The sequence below is a fragment of the Monodelphis domestica genome, chromosome 1 (assembly GCF_027887165.1).
Source record: "Monodelphis domestica isolate mMonDom1 chromosome 1, mMonDom1.pri, whole genome shotgun sequence".
NCBI lineage: Eukaryota > Metazoa > Chordata > Mammalia > Didelphimorphia > Didelphidae > Monodelphis > Monodelphis domestica.
In genome coordinates, this window is record NC_077227.1 from 511,192,782 (window position 1) to 511,216,640 (window position 23,859).

The 23,859-nt window shown below is 38.1% G+C and overlaps 1 protein-coding gene across 2 annotated transcripts in view; it reads right to left on the reverse strand.

Annotated features, from left to right (window-relative positions):
- CNNM4 (cyclin and CBS domain divalent metal cation transport mediator 4) overlaps positions 1-23,859 on the reverse strand; it is a 59,040-nt gene that overhangs the window by 4,025 nt on the left and 31,156 nt on the right. The window contains exon 6 of one of the 2 annotated variants that reach the window (XM_056813071.1): positions 10,968-11,060. The exons of the other annotated variant lie outside the window; for it this stretch is intronic. Coding sequence (XP_056669049.1) covers positions 10,968-11,060 — 93 coding nt within the window. The remainder of the gene's footprint in view (positions 1-10,967; positions 11,061-23,859) is intronic. 2 annotated transcript variants of the gene reach the window in all.

Sequence of the window (23,859 nt, forward strand, 5' to 3'; positions counted from 1 at the left end):
GCCTTTATTTTGTATGCATTATTCACAGTGTTTAGGATATTGTAGGAATATAAGTTAGGGATGGTCTGGTTTTCTAGGGTTAGTTGAAAGAAGGGATTTTGTGATAAGCCCTGGGAAAGAATTCTGGATAGGAAAGGAATTGTGGGAGTCTAAAACTGAAAATGACTGAACTTCATTTCCTTCTTGGATTTGATCTGAGCTGGGAGTGGGTTTTGTTTCTCTGCCTACAATATCAAGATGAAGGAGGAGTTTTTCTTTAAGAGATTGTCCCTGGAAAATTGGGATTTCATGGAGAAATCTTTGGCATACAGGTAGAGGGTTTACTTGGAGGAAACTAATTTCCGAGTCCAGTCTTCATCTACCAGAATTCCTATTGGCTAAGGTAATTCAAAGCTTTCCATCTATAACTTTGAGTTACTTAGTACAGCAGCCAAACCCAGAGGGTTTCCCTTTCTTTCTTTATTAATTACTTGTGGGAAGATATGGGTCAGTCAGATAGCCTGGGAAAGGTTTTTAGATAGCATAAGGAGGTATAGTTAGGGCCTAAAGAAGAACAGAAGGCAGGAGACTTAGGAGTCGGGTGGAGGTAGTTTGAAGAGTCAGTGTCATACCTACCAGTTCTCCTCATCCCTTTTGTTAAAATAAACTTTGTTTCATAACCAAAGGGTTTGGTGCTTAATTGGCCTTGAGGAGTTCCTAAGTGGGTTAAAACATCTTACATCCCTCTAGGACACTTCCACATTACAATATAATGGGAGATGAATGGCATTAATCTGAACTGGTTAACTTAATCTGTATCTTTGCAGAGAACAGAGTACAGTAATAATTACTGATATTTGCATGATGCATTACATTTATCATTTCATTTGAGGGTCACAACAAGCCTGCAAGGAAGGTAGTATTATTCCCATTTTACAAATTAGGAAACTGAGGCTCAGGGGTTAACTTTCTGGCCTAAATTAGTTAAATGATAGAGGTGGAATGTAAACTCTGATCTTCCTGATGCCAAGTTCAGTGTTCTATCCACCAGTCTAGCAATCAAGTTCTTTCCAGGGTTATCCAGAAAGGAACCTTCAGAATTTTAAGTTTCCTAATCTGCTTTCTTTACTGTGTCCACCTCTTTATTTACCCAGCTTAGCTCTACTTCAGCCTTAGCAGCTCATATCCTTTTCATTTTTTTCCTAATCTATTCCTTGAAGGCAATAGCTAGGTGGCACTGGGTTTAAAGTCAGAAAGGCCTGAATTCAAATCTGACCTCAGACAGTTACTAGCTGTTGTGACCTTGTATGAGTCACTTAACCAGTCTGCCTCACTTTCCTCACTTTTAAATGAGCTGGAGAAGGAAATAACAAACCACTCAAGTATCTTTGCCAAGAACACCCCAAATGGGGCTACCCAGAATCAGACCAGACTGATGCCAGTCAGTCACTCTCTTCTTCATTTCTTTTACTCAGACAATCTTCCTATCACTTTCTCCTTTGAAACCTGTCTTCCTCCTAGACTTTTTCTCTCATACCTTTCATATCTAAGGGGATCAGGGTTGCTTGACTTTTCCTGAAAGGCATCAGGTATCCAAAAGATACCCCTGGCTGTCCTCCAGCATTTGCCAGGCCTCGATCCTGAGGTGGCTTGGGAAGGTAGGATGCTGGAACTAGGTGCCTCCGGGCAAGCAAGTCACTTAGCCTTCCTCTGAAAAATGAGGCCATCTGCCTCAACAGCCCCTTAGACCCCTTCAAGCTCTATCAATCTATACTATCCTATCGGAATCCCTGTTGCTACCACCTCCTAGATATCCTGGGCATGCCTCCTTGTTTCTGCAGGTGCTCCATCCAGGGCTCATCCTTTCCTCCCCCTTCCCCTCAGCTCCTACTGGCTTCATAGAAATAGGCTTAACAATATATGCACTGACATTGTATCTCACACCTTCTGGGCCTTCAAGTTCTTCATCCCCTTTAGCACATAAACTTTCACTCATAACTGTCACCCAAAGATAATAATAACATAAATGTCAGCCTTTCTCATACCTGTGCTATCCCTATGATTTTAAACTCTGAAATTCTATTCTCTGGTCATAATCCCTGATATTTTCCTTTATCTCTCTCCTTTACTCCTCAAATTATTCTTTGTTCTCTTAGAAACTACAATTTCCTGTTCTCCCAATCAGATACCTTACTTTCATTCAGTCTAAACCTTAGTTAATAACCAATTTAACTATGCAATGCCATTTTGTTCTCTGGCATTCTCGACCTACTTCACTCACATGTGGCTGCTGATCCTTAATTCCTAACTACTCCTTGCCATCCACACTCTGATCTGTTTCCTGAGCTACTGAACCTCCATGGAGATGATCATATCACCTGGCGCCCCCATGCTGCCAAGGTCAACTACAAATTCATGTTATCAAATCTCAACTGGGCACTTCAATCTTCAGGGAAACTTTTATTCTTCCCAACTGATCCTCTAATCCTCTCTTCACTTCAATGGTTTCAAAGCTTTTCTTCTTCAAATTCCCATGATGAAAATACTTCCTCTGATACCTCTCACTGAACTATCATCACCAACAAACTCAAATCAGCCCTTTTCCAGTCCCTTACCCTCCCTTACCCTTTCTACTTGTGACCTCTGGAATGCCTGTCTTTCACTGAAAATCTTCCTTTCATTCTCTTTATCACCTGACACTCACAGATTCTCTCCAGAATGCATCCTTGCCTAGCCTGCCCTTCCAGTGCTTCCTGATCCTATTTCCCAACACTGGACCACCTTGCTGCCTATCTATACATCAACACCCCAATCCAGACCCTGGTTGCTATCATCTTGATTATAGTCTTCCTCTCTATTCCAACCTCTGCCCTAATATTGAGGGAGTTTAACATATCCATGAAAGCCCTTGAAAACATTCTAGCCTCTCAGCTCATCAACTTTCTCAATTCACAGGGATGACACTAAATCACACCCTAAAACTCACTGTCACTAATATATAAATGCATTCCCTTCAGGGATGAGCCTGGACTCTGAAATTCATCTCTGATTTTAACTTCGGATCCTGCCTACAAAAATATTCCTTGAAACCATATCAAATCAAACCTATTCAATTCACTGTGGCCTCTATTCTCCTTAATCCTCTCTATTCTTCCAAGTGGCTCACATTTGCTTTGGTGTCCCTTTCCTTGCTTTCCAGTGAGCTGCACAAACTTGTGCTTGAAGATTATTACTTTGGCAGTTGTGTTGAGGGTAGGTCGATTGGAAAGGAGATATGTCAGGCAATTATGAAGCTCTTATGGTCAAGCAGGTGAGAAGGGATGAGAGCCCAAATGAGGGTAGAGATCATGTGAATAGAAAGCAGGACAGAGTCCACAAGATCTGGCAAATGATGGATTTTATGGGGTGAAGGAAGGAGCATGGGGAATTGACTGGAAGAATATGAGCTTCCTTAGCAGAAAAAAGGAAATTTTGGTAGAGGGCTTAGTTTTACGAAAAAGATGAGTTCTGATTTGAACCTCTATGTAACCACTCTTCTTCCAGCTTCCCTCAAAATCTTGACAATAAATATTGTCTCTAACTCCTCATCACACATAATCAATCACTTGCCAAATCTTGATTCTAACTTCTATAGCACTTCTATTTCTAGCCCATCACACATCTAATCTCTTCAGTCTGCTCAGATAATTACCAAGTAAGTCCTAATTGCTTTTGGCCTAAATTACTGGAATGGCTTTCTAACTGATCTTCTTGCCTCAAAGTCTCTCCCTACACCAGTCTGTCCTACACACTGCTACCAAAGTGGTTTTTCATAAAAGCAGATCTGATCATGTCACTCCCCTCTTCAGTCATCAATCATTCAAACATCAGTGCCTCCCTGTTGCTTCTAGAGTCAAATATAAATTCATGTTTGAGCATTGAAACCCTTACACTGGCTCCCAACTAGTCTCCTCTTGCACCCAGTTATTTATCCAAACTGGCTTTCTTTCATGTTCCTCACCCATAACATTTATCCATATCTGTGTCTTTCCATGAGCTCTCCCCCATGCCTAGAATGTATACTTTTTTCATTTGTTTCAGACTTCTTTTCTTTCAAGATTGCAGCTCATGCCCTATTTTCTATATGAAGCCTTTTCTTATCTCCCCCAACTGCTAGTATTCTTCCTCTCTATTCTAAGGTCATTTTGTATTTCTTCTCTTTATATTCATTCTACACAAATTCATGTATGTTTTCTCCCTTATTAAAATTTAAGTTCCTTTTCAGTAATACTATTATGTTGTGTGCCAGAGATTAAAAAAAAAAAGGGAGGGGTGGGGAAAGACCTAATTGTAAAAAATATTCACCGCAGCTCTTTTTATGGTAGTAGAGAACTAGAAATCAAGGGGAAGTCCATCACTTGGGGGATGGTTGAACAAATTGTGGTTTATTATAATGATGGAATACTACTATGCTTTAAGAAATAATGAATAGGATGATTTCAGAAGAAGCTGGAAAGGCATACATGAACCGATGCAGAGTGAAATAAGCAGAACCAAGAGAACATTATACACAGTAACAGTAATACTGTATGATGATCGGCTATGAAAGACTTAGCTACTCTCAACAATATGATGATCTGGGGCAATTATCAATTATGGAGGACATGACAAAGAATGTTATCTACTTCCAGAGAAAGAATTGTTAGAGCCAGATGCAGATCAGAACATACTGTCTTTCACATTAGTTCATTTGCAGTTTTGTTTTAGGATTCTGGTTTTGTCTGAATGTGCTCTTATGACAATGACAATGACCAATATGGAAGTATGTTTTGCATGACAATATATATATATATAAAACCCAGATCAAATTGCTTACCATCTTCAGGAAGGGAGAGGGAAGGGAGATGGGTGGGCGGAGAGATGGAGACAATTTGGATTTTATAACTTCAGAAAAAGTATGTAGAAAATTATTACATGTAATTGGGAAAATAAAATCTTTTTTAAAATTTAAGCTCTTTGGGGGCAGATATTATTAACTCCAATGCCTAAAAAAGTTCTTGGTCCATATTAATTGATTGATTGATCCAGTTTGATGCAGGTCAATATAGCACAATGTAAATGAGACTAAGAAGGAGGGGCCAAATATCAAAGTATAGCTAACTGGGAAAGCAACAACACAAAAGAGAAGAGAGTATCCAGAATAGGGTGGTATAGTGTCAAATTCTGCAGGGGTCAAGAAAAATGAGTAGTTATGGTCACTGACTGATCAAATGAGAGCTCATTGGCAATGCTGGAAAGAATAATTTTAGCTGACTGACTAGGTAATAGGGACTGCATAAGAAGGCAAATTGAAAAGAACTGAGAACTGAGTAAGAAGACCTAGAGATGACTATAGACAGGTTTTTCTAGGAAATTAGTTATGAAAGGGAAGAAAGACAAAGGAAAAGAGAAGATAGTATGGTCAAGTAAGGTATTTTTGTAATGGTTATTTTTGATTGTTGTTTTTGAAGAGGATAGACCAAATCCTGTTAGTAAGTAGGCATCGGAGAAAGAGTCAATAGAAAGGGGGAAATAGCATATTAGTGGATAATTCTGGAACCAACCTAGCAGAGGGGATATCCTTGGTGAGAAGCATCAGTGAAGGAGCAGAGAATTGGGGACGACAGCCTGGAAGCACACAGACTTCAGCACCCTTTCCATCTTTAGGCTCCAAATTAGTCCAAAGTTGTTGGTAATCCCTATATGTCAATTTTTCCTTAACTCTCAATATAGAGCCCTATACTAAGTCTTTTTTACCAACCCCAGCCCCCATACCAAGGGAAAAAAACCACTTTCTTAGAGGAAACAGTGTTCAAATTCAGGGAAGACTAATCTCCCAGAGAAGAGAATCCACTTCAAAGTAGTACTCTCTTTACCACAAAACTTGTTAGGAATTGGGTAATGAGCAGACTTTAAAGGAAGGCAGAAGTTTTTGATTACTTCAGTTAATGGGAAGTATCTCCAGATATCTAGTAAGTGACCAATGAAAAAAGAGAGGTGCAGGGAACTGCTTTTAAGGAAAATTATTTTCTAGGCCAGAAGTTAATGCTCCCTGTTTGATGAGGAAAACTATTAACTAAACTGCTTAGATTCTGAACCCTAGCTTAATCTTGACTGTGGAATTCTGTTATTTGAGACTATTAAAAGTCAATTCAATAATAGCTTTTGTTAGGAATTTTCAAAGTCAGAGGAAAACTGTCCAATTTTTGGAACCTTCCCTCTAAGCAGAAGATACTTAGATTAAGATATAATAATCTAAGTGAAAATGAACTATTTATGGCAGGCTTGGGTACCACATAAAGAAAACAGAATTTTCTTCCACAATGTCAAATGGCTTTGACAATGGAGAATAGGAAGTGTGAGACAAAGTCAAATACTGAGTATGAGAAATTGAAACAACTGAAAAACAACAATTGGAAGGATGTCAGGTGAGAGGGAACCATGGAAGGCTGGATAGACAGTAGGTTTGGAGCAATAACTGTGGAGAATTTGGTTCAATAATGGTTTGCAGAAAGCTTTGTGGTGTTATTCACTCAGAAGATGGACTGCCTCTCTCATCCTTTTGGTGTTAGCCAACTGACAAGCATAATCCTACCACCCCTTTCACTCATTATTGCCCAACCAACCTTATTTCTGTCCCTTCATGGTACTGTTATGAACTAACCACTTCCCTTCTTCTGTAAAGTCTCAAACGTCCCCTCTTCTCAAATCTCAATGCACTAAGCATTGGCTGCTCAGGACACTTATGACAAAGGTCCATCCAGGGCATGTACCCACAGCAACATGCAACCCTTTTGGGAAAATTCTCCCTTCCAAATTCCCAGCAAACACTGCTTAGCAGCAGTCACTCTCTCAATTGGCTGTACAAATCAGGACAGAAGCCAATGAGTCCGTTGGCCAAGAAGAACTTTAGCTAATCAGGTTTCCTTTACTGTGGGAAGAAGTGATTTTTCAGTTTTGAAATTCATCTACTTGATTTAGCTATATTGAACTAATTAACTGTTGAATTAGTTGGTAACTGATAAACAATTACGATCTCCAAGTTCATCCTGTTCCCCAGAATATATGCAGATTTTTTCAAACATAATGATGCATATTTAATCACATTGCTCTTGCTATTAACAAAATGTTCTTTAATATATGCAATTTTTCCATTTTACATGTCTTATAATAATGTATACAATCTATTAGTGCCAATTCTTATTGTTTAATTATGTTTAAATCGTTGTTTACCCCATTTGAGGTTTTCTTGGCAAAGATCCTGAAGTGGTTTGCCATTTCCTTTTCCAGGTTATTTAACAGATGAGGAAACAAGGTTAAATGACTTGCCTGGGGTCACACCATTAGTTAGTGATCTGAGGCCAGATTTGAACTCAGGAAAATGAGTTGATTTCTGGGTCCAATTCATTTTACAGGTAGCAGGACCTATCCATGCTACAGGAACTAATGGACCAGTTTAATGATTACATAGCCAACTATATGTCATTAGCTAAGCAGTTTGGGTTCTTTATTTACCTGGTCTTTCCTACATAGATGACTTTAAAGGCCATGAATCTCACAGAAGAGATTGAAAAGTATTCTGTGGATTGATGCAATCAATCTATTATCACTGACAAATAGGAGTATTTGGAACACCTGACCATGTCTCAGAAGTCTCTCTTCTATTCAGAGTCTGCACAGGACATCCGCCATCCTAACACTGGTGAGCACTTTTATCAGGCAAACTTCTCTGTTCTATGCCTTACAAAATATTTATTTGTAATCAGAGGACCACTAAATAAAATTCATTCAATGGTTGCCTCTATCATGGAATCTTGTATGATTTAATACATACAAAGGTAAAACCCTGATGGAGGGCATTTATTTATATTTGTGTTTTCTTCTGCTTTTCTATAATCAACAAATGATAACCATAGGAGAGTCTCACATTCAAAGTGACTTATCTTACCGAAAAGGAAATGATTGTGGGGGTCATTTCCCAATTGGTGATCCAGCAGTCAGAGAGGTCAAAATCAATACCAAATTAGAATGTTAAAAATGAAAAATATTGTGTGCAATCTGATCAATTAAATAAGTTGAGTATAAACAATAGGAAATGGATAAAAGTAAAAACATTTACTCTAGTTATTGTCATTTCTTGCAGAAGCTTAAATGATACCACTAAATGATTTCCACTAAGGCCAAAACAGCCCTGAAAATGGTTCAGTGGGCAGACACACAATCTCTTTGTCAAATAGAGTGAAACAACAGCCAAGGGTAACAATTTAGAATAAAAACATGGTTTAGAATACAAATTTATTTATGAAACATTAAATCATATCACAAAACATGAAAAAGCAATGAAAAGGAAAGCAAGCCTGCAGAAAGTTTGGCAGGATACAACTAATCTACCCATCTTCAAGAGCATTTATAGATGATAATGGAATAAAGACAACAAACATAAACAAAAAAGAGACATAAGCATTTCTGTTTCAACTTATTCTTTACAGAAACAGTGGAATTACCACATCTGAACCTCAGTATTTGTTATAGTATATAAGAAAATAGAAATGGATTTTAAGAAATTAAATTGAGATGAATGGCTAGACCTAACCAATATTGAAAGTATTCTTGAGGAAAGTATGAAAAAGGAACATTACAGGGAACTTATTTACAGATCATTTTCTAAGATAGACTATCTTCCACAGAAGCATTCTTTGCATAATCACTTTAAACTCTGCTAACAATTTAAACTAACCTTCATATCTGAAATAACCAAATTCCCTAGAAAGCTCGAAAAGGTAGCTGTAAATGCCTCAATGGTTTAGGAGATGGTAATGAAGTTAGGCTAGAAAAGGAATCTGTGGGTGTTGAAAGCTTTGGAAAGCCCCACAAGAGGTGATGCAGAGTGAAATAAGCAGAATCAGGAAAACATGGTAAGCAGTAACAACAATATTATGGGACAATTAACTGTGATAGACTTAGATATTAATGGTAATACAATGATCCAGGGCAATTCTTAGGGACAAAGAATACTATCTCCAGAGAAAGAATTCTTTTACTCAGAATGCAGATGAAAGCATACAATTCTTCAATTGTTTTATTTGGGTTTGTTTTGGGGTTTTATTATAAGATAACTTACAAAAATGAACAATTTAGAAATGTTTTACATGACAACTACACGTATACCTGATAGAATTGCCTGCCAGCACCAGGAGGGGGAAAGGATGGGAGGAGAGAGATAAGTTCAATCATATAATTTAGGAAAATTTGTGTGGAAATTCATTATTACATGTAATTGATAAGTAAATTATATATATGTAAATAAAATTTAAAAAATAAAACAAAACCCAGATTTCTGCCTTTTTTAAAAAAAAGAGGTTACTTTGGAACCTTACTATATTCTCTACTGCTCTGAACTTTGTATCATTTGCAAATTTGATAAGTAAAATTTAGTTTCCTGGAAAGCTTACTTCAAACATTCCCTACATGAGGCACTTCCTGTTCACTGCCTGTAGCTATTAGTGTATCTATCCACTTCCACTTCTCAATTACCTTGCATTTATTTTATATAGGAACAGTACCTATGATTTTACTGGTATAGAGAACTCTTGGGTGAGAAAACTCCCTCGATGATGAATATAAGCAATACAAACAGGGGTTCGATGACTAGCCCAGAATCAAAGACAGAATTTGAAGTCAGGTCATCCTGAATCTTGGGATACTCTCTAGCTGCTGCACCATAATGCATCTCATTTTACTTTGAATAGACATGCTTATACATTTTGCCTCTCTAAAGAACATAAACTCCTTTGTACCTTGTATCACCAGTGTCTAGAACAATGAACAGTACCTATGAAGTTCTTGCTAATCAGATGAGAGACCTGAAAATATGATAAATATATTCCTTCAACATGCTTTGAGCAATCAGTCACTAAAAAATAGGTGTTAAATAGGAAGGACCTTGTGATACCATCACTATATACCTTTCTCCAAGTTGAAATTCAAGCACTGATGATTACTTTTTTGATAAGATCATTCAAGCCAATTCTGAATCCACCAAATTATACTATTTCCTAGCCCTCATCTCTTCCTTTATTCAAAGAATTACACGAATAACTTTGTCACAAGTTTTGCTGAAATCTAAGCAAGCTAGATTTATAGCAATATAATAAGCCTGCCCCCCCCCAAAAAGAAAATGGGGTTAGTCTGGCATGATAGTTCTAAATCTTCATAGATCACTGCCTTTGGTGAGCTCTGAAAATATCACAGGCAATGGCTCAATGCATACATATTCTAGTTTTTTCAAGACCCAAGAATATACTTTCAGAAATGGACCAGATGACTTGAATTCCCTAAGGGCAGCAGTGTCCTCTATTATTATTTTCTTAGTTCTCAGGATCTTTCTTCTTATCAGAAAATATCAAGAAAATAATATCTGAGTGGCACTAATTTCAATAACCTACTCTAAAAGGTTGTCTTAGCTCTATCTTTGATACAGCACCACTTTTCTTCAATATTCTTTAGCTTAAAAAAAAATTCTGATTTTTCTGTTAATGTCAAATTTCCTTTCCAATCTCAACTCATTTTGTATTTAAGCACTCCTGATTCTTTAATGGAACCAACCATGTGTAAGTTTTTATATTCATTCTCAATGACCTATCCTTGGTTTCATCTTTTGTGTATGTCTTTTAAACATCTAAGTTGGTTAATGAGTTCCTTGGCATTTATATCACTCTTTAAATCAACAGTTCCTTTTCTTCCATATCAAAACTGTTTCTTTTTGTGTCTTCTTTTTTAAAGAATTTCATTCTAAAGACCTTTCTCCATCCTTCCTGAACTGACTTTCCCTGTACAATTTTAGATTGAGGGAATTAAGCTATCTTTGAATCCTTAGTAATCCACTCTTCCAAAATCTAATGTTCCTTTCAGACAGTTCAACTTTCCTCTTCTTCTGTATCATAAACTCTTAAGATAGAGTAGTCACTTACCCACAAGGTTCCCATCATTTCCACCCAAGAAAGCAGTTCTTTCTTGATCATCTGAATCAGATCCAGAATAGATTCCCTTGATGGTTTCTCCACCTTTTGAATGATGAAAGTATCATTAAAGCAAGTCAAGAAATTATTAGTAGATCAACTTTTGGCAGAAGAAGAAAGTTCCAATAAATGTCCAGATAATTGAAGTCTCCCATCACCATCATACTGTGCCACCACGACAAACTTGTGATCTACATCATGGACTTCTTAGTAGTTTTCCTTTTTTTCTCTAGATAGACTGTGGAATAAATACTTCAACGATAATATGACTTCTGCTCTGTTTCCCTTGAACTTCATCCATATGTTCTCTACCATACCTTCCCCCTTTGGTTCTTGGATTTCCTTATGTAAGTTTATCTTCTTAATATACCACCACCATCTTGAGGATCCTGAACATAAGAGCCCTGGGAATAGTGGATTTTCCTAAACCATGAGAGCTGCTCCTATTCTAGCCCTCATAGGCACTGTTGAGGATAGAGAGGGCCTGTCTTCCTCATCACCACTGGCCACAATTTCTGACCAACTGCCACAACAGCCACAACAGCCATGGGAGTTGCCAACACCTTCCAAAGATCACCAGTCCTGCTTCCAGCTAAGTCCCCCATAGGCATCATCTATATACATAAAACAATTCTAGTCAGTCCCTATGCTACCAAATCTAAATGACATCCATGATGTCAAACATTTTCTTGCATTAGGAACTCTAGTTCATCTTCTTGTAATCCATCCTTTGTTCATTTGTGTATAAATTTCTCATTTGATATCATTGGCTCTTTGGCAGTAAAATTGTTCTTACAAAGAAAAATTGGTTTTCAATATTTTTTTAAAGGAGGCTATTGGTTTTATGGTGGACTCTTTTCTTCTATTTTGTTTCCTGAGAATGTCTGGATATGTCGACAGCTATGAGAACATTTGATACTTCCTGATTACCTAGATAACCTAGAGAAGAAAAAGCCATTCTCTGAGCCATTAGCCTACTTTTCTAGGAATCTCTAATACAATGCACTTGATAACTGGTCATACAGTTGCTATTAAAAAAAAAAAACCCCAATGAGGTCCACTATCTTCTAAGACAACTCACTTCCCTTTTAGACAATTCTAATTGTTAGCGAGCTCATTCTTCTTTTGGACAACTGTTATATCAAATTTAAGTCAATTTTCCTCACTGCCCTGAGCTGCCCCACTCTTGAGCATTAGATGGCAGCAGTGTAGCTATAACATCTAGTTTGATAATAGTCATGTGTGATTTTCTCCCTCTCTTTTACTTTTTGGTTTATAAACTCTTCTGATTAGATCTTTAAGAATCTAAGAAAACAAAAGCATCAAGGTGGCTCAATGAATGGTATACCAGGCTTAGAGTCTTGGGTTTGAATCTGGTATCAGATACTTCCTAGCTGTGTGACCCTGGAGAAATCACTTAACCCCAGTTGTCTAGCCATTACCACTCTTTTGTCTTGGAACCAAATCTTGTATCAATTCTAAGACAGAAAGTAAGGGCTTATTTAAAAAAAAAAGATGCCAGGTAAATATCTTTATTAGCCCTTATGAAGTACATTCCATCTCTGACCAAGAGTCTAACATCCCTATATTTTAAACTGTGGTCCATAAATTCACATCTTCTTCTCAGATATTACCTACTTAAAAAGCTGCTCACATCCCAAATCTGCCTTTATCTTCTAAAATCTTTGCCTTCAACGGCCATATAGGATGAAAACACCATCTGTACTCCTAATGTCTTCAATTTCTTGCCTGACATCTTCTACTCTGGCAATGTTTTACTAGATTCTTTCTGGTTATCTTGTTGGTGCCCCCAGGAATCCCTAGAAGTAGTCAGACGAATCTTGGGAAAGTTCTCCATCAGGTTGTAGAGAAATGCCAATAGGCCTCTCGGTAGTTATTATTCATTCAACAAATACTGCCTGAGCAGTCTTTCAGCTGGGAGTTCTTGACCAACACTCCTGGCCTCCCCTTCATGGACTCGACTGGATAGTCTCTTACCTGATGACCCTTGTTATCTACTGCATCATTCACTGAGGGACAAGGAAGGAGCTTCTTTCCTACTTTTCAGGCAGAGGACCAGAGCTGTTTCTTAGCTCTCAGTGCAGATGGGACTGCATGACCTCTAAGGTCCCCTTCAGTCCTACGCCTGACATCTTATAAATACTTTGTGTTACAATCTTACATCTTCTGATCTGATGTAAGCTAAAATTCCCTCTCTGACCCTCCAGATACTTTTTCTTCTTTTGTTTCATTCCTCCTGAGAACCTAGACAGTGATGAGCCTCCTTTGAGCCCTTGGCCTTCTTTTCTAGGAGGAAGAATAACCTGTACTTTGATCACAGAAAAAGAAGAACATTAGGCATTCTACATAGTTTACTACAAGTTTATCTCTCTTCTTCATTCTTAGAAACAGGATCCCTAATCATTATTGCTAGGTCAGAGCCTGAAACACAGGATGACTTGGGTTAGCTTCTCCTTATCTAATTTCCATATCTAAAAATTGAGCAAGATGGTATAGTGAAAGGAGCACTGGCCTGAGATAAATAAATTCTTGTTTGTACCAGTTCTTCCAGTAGTTAGCTATATGATTTGGAGTCATTTCATCATTCTAAAGCTCATTTTTTCATCTACAAAAAACAGATTGGATGAGGTAATCTCTAAGGAAATCTCTAAGTTCTAAGACTGTGATTTGGTAGGTTGAATAATAAGCAGAAAGGCAGGGAGGTAAAATTATAAATGAGAGAATTTCAGAGACAAGTATCTTCAGGGTCCCTCTAGTCTGACTGTTTTTGGAAATAGAATCCCTAATATTCCTGATCATTGGTCATCCAACCTTTACCCCCAAAGCTCCAACTGTCAAAAGCAGTAATCTACAGTGTCCTAAGGCAACTCATTCCCCTTTTTGGACAGCTCTAATTCTTAGCAAGCCCATTCCCCTTTTGGACAGCTGTAAGCAAGTTTTTTCTCACATCAAATCTAAATCAGTTTCTCTCTCCTTCAAGTTGCCTCAAGCATTAGTCGGCAGCAAAGGTTTTATACTGGTTCCTTGGCTTTAAATATCCAACCTGTGAACAGTAGTTAATGTGTTCATACTAATAAAGGGCTTTGTGATTTACAAATCTTTTTTCCTCCCCAAATCTCTGTTGTCATACAATACCAATATTCTAATCTTCTTCTATAGGTGAGTCAACTAAGCCTTGAGATAAAGGGCAGGCAATGAAAAGAACTTAGTCTTATTTCTGCCACTGCATAGCATGGCCTTGAATTCTATCTTCCAGGGTTTCTTTCCATTAATGAGAGGGTTGGACTTGATAACCTCTAAGATCCCTTCCAGTCTTATATGCTGACTAAATAACTTGTTCAAGACCAAACAACTAGATAATAAGTCAATGAGTAAGGAGCTTCCCCCGCCTCCGCCGCCGCCCCCTCCCCCCCCCCCATTATTTTGAAATGACATGTATTCATGGCTACTGAAGAACTGGGAAGAATTGCTGGCAAAACATTGGCTATGAATTTTGAAAATTATTAGTAAATAGATTAGCACGAATTAGATAAAGAAAATTACCAGACACAGTGATATACTTTTAAAGGTATGAGAGAGTTAAAAGAGAGATGGCTCTGCCCCATTTCTATAAAGAAATTAGAGCAAATCATCTAGGAAATATTTAGATAAACACAAGTTACTGAGTAAAACCAACATGGTTGTAAGCAAATGACAGATTTTATAAATGAGTAGAAAATAGCTCGATATCTAGGATGCAGTAAAGCTTCTGATTCTCATTCTAAAATTAGACTAACTAAGTTTGGAGGACAATCTTTTTCTGTTTACAAAAGATGGATGCTACTCAAAAACAGCGTTCACTTTAATACATATATATCCCCCTTGTCAGCTCCAGGATGGGGGAGGGTAGAGGGGAAGGAGAGTACATGAACGGTGTAACCATGGAAAAATATTTTTTAAATAAATTAATTTATTTAAATTAAAAAATTAAAAAAATTAAAAAGTTCACTTAACAGCTTGTTAAAAATTATCCCAACTAATACACTGTGGTATAATCGAATGTAATGGACTTCTCCATTAGTAGCGGTGTAATGTCCCTGAACAATCTGCAGGGATCTAGGAGAAAAAACACTATCCATAAGCAGAGGACAAACTGTGGGAGTAGAAACACCGAGGAAAAGCAACTCCTTGACTACAGGGGTGGAGGGGACATGACAGAGGAGAGACTCTAAAAGAAACACTAATGCAAATACTAACAACATGGCAATGGGTTCGAATCAAGAACACATGTGATACCCAGTGGAATCACGTGTCAGCTATGGGGGGTGGGAGGGAGGAAAAGAAAATGATCTTTGTCTTTAATGAATAATGCTTGGAAATGATCAAATAAAATATTATTTTAAAAAATTATCCCAGAAGAATCTTTAATACCAAAAATATAACGTGTTTTTTATGGATTTGTTTAGTAAATTCTTATTAACAGTTCAAAAGACAGCAACTGAAATAAAAATGATAAATGAGTAGAAATAGTTAAAAAAATAAGAGGAAGTTCAACAGGATCAAATATTAATAGTAGCATATATAGTAAAGAAAAAAAGCATTAATAACATATGTACATAATGAACAGAGGAATTCCATGTGAACTGGAACAGAAATTGATGCAGAGTGAGAGGAGCAGAACCAGGAGAACATTGTACACAGAGACTGATACACTGTGGTACAATCGAATGTAATGGACTTCTCCATTAGTGGCAATGTAGTGATTCTTAATAACTTGGAGGGATTTATGAGAAAAAACACTATCCACATTCAGAGGAAACACTGTAGAAGTACAAACACAGAAGAAAAACAACTGCTTGATCACATGGGTCAAGGGGATATGATTGGGGATATAGACTAAATGAACATCCCAGTGCAAACATCAACAATATAGAAATATGTTTTGATCAAGGACACATGTAAAACCCAGGGGAATTGTGTGTCAGCTACAGGAACCAAGGGAAAATGTTCTAAATTGACTAATTAAATAAAATTTTCAAAAAAAAAAACAAAACCTATGCACAGATCACATGGGATAAAAACCTAAGCTGGTAGAAATGTAGATGAAAAAGATCTGGAAATAATTCTTAATGTCAACTTTAGTACTAAGATTTTAAAAAATCAACTTCACACAATCAAGACAGGGAAGCAAAGCTACATGGAATTTTCCCAGAAAAATATTTAAAATTTAAGAAAAATAAAAAGATTTTCAAAAAGATTGAGCTCTAATAATGTGATATGGTCACAGATTAAAAACAAAACAAACAAAAGATAAATCTGATATGATCTTTAGGCTCCACTAAACGGGGAGATGGAAATGGGGAACTGGGGTTAGGAAAGGAACAAGCATTCATTAAGTATCTAATATGTGTCATCTATTTGACAAATAAATATCTCATTTGACCCTCACAACACTTCCACACTACTATTATTCCCATTTTACAGTTTAAGAAACAGAGGCAGCCAGAGGTTAGATCTAAAGTCCTATAGGTAGTATCTGAGGCTGGAATTGAACCAAATCTTCCTGATTCAAAGCTCAGTCCTCTTTTCTTGTGCTTGCAAGAGTTTCCAGGAATAAAGAGGTGGCAATCTACCTTAGTCAGACAAAATCTGGGATGCTGCATTCAATTATGGGTGTCATGCTTTAGGAAAGAAAAGGACAAGCCAGAGACTGTCCAGAAAAGGGAAGAAAGAATGGGAAGAACTGGAAGTAAAATTGAACACAGGGGAATGCTGGCTGACCACCCCGCCCCCCAATGCATGAGCCTGGAATCCAACTTTGGGATCCTAGAACCCAGACTAAGCCAACAGCAGAGCACCCTACACTCACCCCTTGAAATCTCAAGGCCTGGTACCAATCCACAGTGAGGCCCCAAAGTTGGAAGAATAAACCCTTCCTCATAAGGTCCCTAAGTGAATCTAGAAACTAGATTCCAAGTTTTAAGAATGATGTGGATAATGAGAAGCTAGGTGACTCAGACAAGAGCCAGGCCTAGGGAACGGAGATCCTAGATTCAAATATGACCTCTGGTACTTCCTAGCTGTATGACTCTGGGCAAATATAACGCCACTTTTATGCCTTGAGGTCCATACCTACTATGAATTCTAAGAAAGAGTTAAAAAAAAACCACTATAGAAATACTAGCTATTTATTATGATGTTATTATAAGAAGTATATTGTAGATAAATTGGAAGGGATATTGGGAAGAGCAACCAAATAGGATTAACAGAATAGAAAAGCAGGCCTATAACAAAACTGGAAGGGAAGTATGAAACACTTCTCCAAATACTAATAAAATGAGAATTTTAAGTCAAATCAACTCCAATGTTTTATCACATATTCAGCAAATTGACAAAGATAACAAAATATTGAAATAATATTGGAGGGGTTATATAAAGATGGTCACACTAAGAAGGTACTGGTAAAATTGTAAATTAGCCCATCCATTTGTAAAGTCATTTTTAAAGCTATTTGGAATTATGGTAAAATAGTAAATCAAAGACCCTTTGATTCAAAGATCACATTGGTAGTTGTATAACTCCAAGAACTTCAGAGATCTAAAGAAAGACCTTAGATACACCAAAACATTTGTAGTAACATTTTTTTATGTAGTAACTTTTTTTGGTAGAAGTAAACAACTAGTAATAACATTGGTGCCCAATGATTGGGGAATGGTTAAACACATTGTGATACATGAATGGAATAAACTTTTTGAACTGTAATGGAATAAACTTTGATTGAACTGTAAGAAAAAATTAGAATAAAAAGAAGTATATGAAAATTTGTATTAAAAATGAAATCAGTAAAAGCAGAAAAAGAATGGTAACAATAGAAATAGAAAGAATGAAAACTACTAAACTGTAGATGATAATACTAAAGCTTGGTACTGAAGACATCAGAAATGTTATCTTCCTTTTTAGCAGAGGACTACAAGTGTGGAACACTGAATATACCATTAGCCTTGGCTATTATGTTGGTTCATCTTGCTGAAATATTTATTTTTTTTCTTTTTAATTCTTTGTTACAATGGATGGCTCTTTGTGTGATAAGAAGACATTTTAAGAAGTAATGGAAAATACAAAAGATATTTTAAAAATCTCTTGAGAAATTAACTAAGATCCAGGTAGGAAGGAAGGAAGGAAATAAACATTTATTCAGCACCTACTATGTGCCAGGAACAAACTGTGCTAAGTGCTTTTAAAATATTTTCTAATTGGATTCTCATAACAACCCTGGGAGATAGGTGCTATTATTATTCTCATTTTACAACTAAGAAAACAAATGGAATAACAATAGCACTTAGTTTGTTGTTACAAAGGTCAAATGAGGGGGAAACTAGGTGGCTCAGTGGATTGAGAGCCAGGCTTAGTAAAAGAAGGTCCTGGGTTCAAATGTGACCTCAGATATGTCCTAGCTGTGTGACCCTGGCAAGTCACTTGACCCCAAGACTCTTCTGCCTTGGAATACTGGGTATTGGTTCCAAGGCAGAAGGTAAGAATTTAAAAAGAAAAAGAAAAAGAAAACTTAGGCAGACAGAGGTTAAATGACTTTGAGAGGTTGAACATCTAAATAAGAAACCAAGGTAGCATTTGAACTCAGACCTTCCTGACTCAGCTATACTACCTAGGTGCCTAGGGGGCAAGTGATTTAAAGGGGAAGGGGAAGGGACAGAGGGAGAAGAAGGGTCTCCCTTAGCCATGCATATCTTCCGTCTTAGAATCAATACCGTTTATTGATCCCAAGACTGAAGCAGGTCTTTAAGCAGGTGCTGAGTGATGGGGATATGGAAAGAGGCAAAAGACAGTCTTTGCCCTCAAGGAGGTTACAATCTAATAAATAATATATACAAACAAGCTACATATAGGTTAAGTATGAAATAATTGAGAGGAAAGGCACTAAAATTAAGATGGTTTATTTAGGAAAGGATCCCTGCCAAAGATGATGGAACTTAAAGGAACCCAGGAAAGCAGAGGCAGAGAGGAGGAGGAAGGGCATTCTGGACATGGCGCAAAGAGGGACCTAATGTCTGTAGAGCCAACAGATGGAATAATCCTAGTCCTGGAACAGCTGGGAAGTCAGCATTACTGGATCAAACAATACAGAACATGGAGCAAGATCTAAGAAGAAAGCAAAGGTGGAGGGGTGAGGTCATGAAGAGCTCTGAAAGTCAGACCAAGCAAACTGGAGGCAAAGAGGCCCGGTGGGGTTCCCTGAGGGCAGGGAGTGGGGTGACATGCTAGGACCTGAGCTTTAGAGACTGAATGGAGGATGGATTGGAGTAGGGAGAGGCTTTAGAGACACATGGATCCTCCAGCAGGCTATACTGCAGTCATCCAGGCATGAGTTCTAGATTGGAGGCACTGTCACAGGAGAGATGTTAAAAAGGTGAAACCAACAGACTTTAGCAGCAGACTAGATGGAAGAGGGGAAATGCAGGGAGATTTGCAAATCCTTAGCACAGAGATGATAATTAGGTCCATGGGAGCTGATGAGAGGAAGAGGTACAAAGGGAGAAGGAGAAGAGGGTCACCTACAGTTAGAGGGGATGATCTAGAAGTGGATGCTGCAAAGAGAAGGAGAAGAAGCAGTCAGGCAGGTGAGGAGAACCAGGACAGAGAGTATTCTGACAATCTAGAGAGAAGAGAGTGACAAGAACAGGGTGGTTAATAGTGTCAAGGAGAATGAGGACTGGGAAAAGGCCAGTGGATGGGGCAGCTAAGAGATCCCTGGTAACTCTGGAGAGAAAGAGCAGTTTGGACGGAATGAGGAGGTCAGAAGCTCCACTGCAAGGAGAGAAGGGGGAGGCATCTATTAGAGATGGACCTTTTCAAGGCCTTTAACCACAAAAGGCAAAAAGGACAGAGTGGGTGGAGGGATCAAGTGAATGTTTTTAAAGGGAGACATGGACCTGTGAGGAAAGGAGCCAGCAGACAGAGACTGGAAATAAATGATAGTGTGGGGATGATAGAGGGGCAATCTGTTGGCAAAGATGGGAGGGAATGGAATCACCTGATCTTGTGAGACAGAGGTGAAGGAGGAGAGAATGGCAGAAGGGATATGAGTGATATAAAATGAGTAAAAGGGGAGAAAAGGGAGCTTTTTATGAATTTTTTCTCCCTGCAAAATATGAGGCAAGATGCTTGGCTGAGAGGGAGGGCCAAGGGAAGTTTGAGGAGGAAATGAAACAGTCTGAAAGAGTTGCTGTGGAAAGTAGGATAGTGAATATATGGGGGAGGTATGGCAGGATGGCCCAGCAGCAGCACTGAGTCCACTTGAGGTTCTGAACATAAACGGTTGTGTGATTTTCTCCAACTCCGATCAGCAGTGCATGTATGGAAAAGGTACATTTAATAGTTATGGGCAGGTACAACCATCTGTGTGTGTAACTGAAGTGAAATAGAGAAGGAGGTCGCAGGAAATTAGTTAATTAGGATTTTTGAGGGAAAGTCAAATATGTATGTGGAAGTCTCCTAGAGAAGGAGGAAAGTCTGACTCAGGTAGCAAACTCATTGAGGAAGAAGGAGGCATGACTAGAGGCCTGTAGACAACGACGCCTGGGATTTTGACAGGGTGGTTAAATACTGGGTCATTACCCAAGGAAGGGAAGAGAATCTGGAGAGACAATGGGAAGCAAGGATTCATCCGACTTCATCCAGCAAACTGAGGAGAAGGAGTGGCCAGGCCTGGAAAGGGTGATCAAGGCAGCTGTGTCATCAGGAAGGAGCCCCATGCCAGCAACAGCTGGAAGATGGAGGGAGTGGGAGATGAAGATTTAGGATGAGGGGAATTTTGTTGCCTATGGATAGGCATGAGAAAAGGCACAGTTGTGAGAGTTGAGGGGAGGAGAATAATGGATGATGGAGTTTGGATGATGATCAACAAGGGTTCAGAGTAACTGAAATTAGTATGTGAGTGAAAAGTGGTGCTTCTCTTTTCAGGAGACTGGAAATGGGGCTGGACACAAGTGGAGCACTTGAAGGCAGATGGTCAGAGGGAAGGCCCTCTTACTGCTCTTCCTCCTGAAGGCTGGAGATTCTGCAAGAAATTGCTCAGCGGTAGATGAAGTCCCAGTCCCCATTGACTTTCCTTTGTCTTCCCTCAGCGACAGGTATAGGAGAAAGTGAAAGGCCTGTGAGTCTTTTTGTGCCAGGGGTTCTTCCTCCACATCAGCCTGGCAGAGGGAGGTAAAGGTTTTCTTGTGCTAGCACAGATGGAAGTTTCTCTGACGGCCCCCAGGTGCAGGAGATGAATTGTGTGTGGTCAAAGGAAAGTCTCCAAAGGTTCGTGGCCAAAGAAGGGATCACACAAATTACTCTAGGCAAGGATAGCTTAATTCCTGTCTTTGTCTCTTTCCCTTCACCCACTTCATCCTCCCTCAGCACAGTGACTGTCACATACCCATACAGGCATTTAATAAACACCTGTTGATTGACTAACAAAAGAAAATTCCTGAAAAAATTGCAGTATGCAGTTCCCCCCAGTAGAGGGTGCTTCTGTGCATCAAACCTTAGAAATGAGTTCAACTATTTGACAAAAACTGTTCAGAAAATTAGAAATGGTATGGCAGAGACTGAGAAGAGATCAACACCAAATAACAAGATAAGGTCAACGTGAGTACATGATCTAAACATACATAAAGGGTGATAGTATAAATCAGGAGTGCTTGGAATAGTTTACCTGTCAGATCTATGGAAAAGGGAAGAATTTAGGACCAAACAATAGATAGAGAGCATTTTAAATATAAACAAACAAACAAAACAAACAAACAAAAGTAGAAGGAAAGCAGAAATCTGGGGAAAAAATTTTAAAGTATCTCTGATAAAGGTCTGATCTCTCAAATATCTAGAGAAAAAGTCAAATTTATGAAAATAAAAGTCATTCTCCAATTGATAAATGGTCAAAGACAGTTTTCAGGTGAAGAAATCAAAACCATCTAAACTCATGTGAAAAAATGTTCTAAATCCCTCTTGATTAGAGAAATGCAAATTAAAACTGAAGTACTACTTCACAACTGTTAGACTGGCCATATGTTATATGTCATATATATGTTTATGTCATTTTTTATATGACATAAAAGTATTGGAGGAGATGTGAGAAAATCGGGACACTAAAATACTGTTCATAAAGTTGTGATCTGATCTGGAGTGCAATTTGGAACTATCCTCAAAGAACTTTAAAACTGGGCAAACCCTTTGATCCATCAATACCATTACTACTAGATCTATAGCCCAAAGAGATTAAAAAAGGGGGGTGGGGGGAGAGACACCTATTTGTACAAAAATATTTATTGTAGCTTTTTGTGGTAACAAAGAATTAGAAATTGAGAGGCTTTCCAATAATTGGGGAATGGCTAAACCTAGTTATGTCAAATGATTATGAAAGAACACTATTGAGCTATAAGAAATGACAAGCAGGATAATTTCAGAACAACTGGAAAGACTTACATGAACTGATGCAAAGTGAAGGAGCAACAGCTATATTTTTTAATGAACAACTATGAATGGCCTAGTTCTCAGCAATGCAATGATCAAAGATCAGAGACTCATGATGAAAAATGCCATCCACACTCTGAGTAGGAACTGATGGAGTCTGAATGCAGACTGAAACATACTACTTTTCACTTTCTTTCACCTTCCTTTTTCTTCTTTCTTTGCAATCTCTTCCACAAAATGACTAATGTGGAAAAATGTTTTACATGATTGCATATGTAAAATCTATCACCTTACCATTTCAGGTAGAAGGGAGAGGTGGGGGGGGCAGGGGATTGAGGAAGGGTAGAAAAGAATTTGGAATTCTAAACTTAAAAAAAAAAAGAATGTTAAAAATGTATTTTTAAATGCTTTCAATATCACCCTCTACCTCCTAAAAAGAGTTCTCAAAGGAATCATATAATGAGGCTTCTTGTTAACCTTGGAGATCATCTAGTTCAAAACAAATTTCAGACCCAAAAGAGTTAAGAGTCCAAAGTTATGAGATGACCCCAAATCCAGCTCCTTCTATAGGCTGTCCTTAAACTAGTAGAGTACAGATCAGACAACATCAAGCATGGTGCCAAGGAGTATTAAGGGAGACAGAAAGGAAGTCTCATGACTTATTCAAGTTTAACCCAACACAACTTAGACCAGTGTTGTGGAAGGTTTTCAAGTTATCATACCCAAACTGAAACTTCAAGCTGCCTGTGAGCTCATGGAATTATCCCAGAGAATGGAGGGAGGAAGTGCTTGCTTTGGGTGACTGGACAGAGGGGTGGGGCATGCAAAAAATGTCCTAGGGAGCTGGGAAGAGGGGGAACAGAGCAGCTTCCCAGAGTGCCAATACTTTGTCAACACTGACCTAGACATTCAATTCCTTTTCTCAAATGTCTAGTTCCTTCTTTATTCATTAACCTTTAATCTTCACATCTATGTTCTTTCACTGAGCCTTTCTAAATCCTTAGTTTTGTTTTATATTTCTGCCTGTTTTATTTTCCTAAGTTTTTTTTACCCCACTAGAATAAAATTTTAGCCAAAGGAAATACCCAAGCCAACTAGAAACTTCAACTTATCTTCTTATCTGAATCCACTTGACAAGCCCTGATCCTAATCCCCTTGTCTCTGTCATCAACCATTTTCCCAGAAACCTAGGCTTGAAAATAGGGAGTCATCCTTGCCTTCTTTCTCAATCTTGATAATCCTATAAGTCTTTAATATCAATCTATCAACACATATTAAGTCCTCACTTACTTAGATTTGTGTTGTTTCAAAAGATCATTTCCCCAAGTTGTTGAGCCTCTCCTGACCTCTCATTCATCTTGCATATAGATAA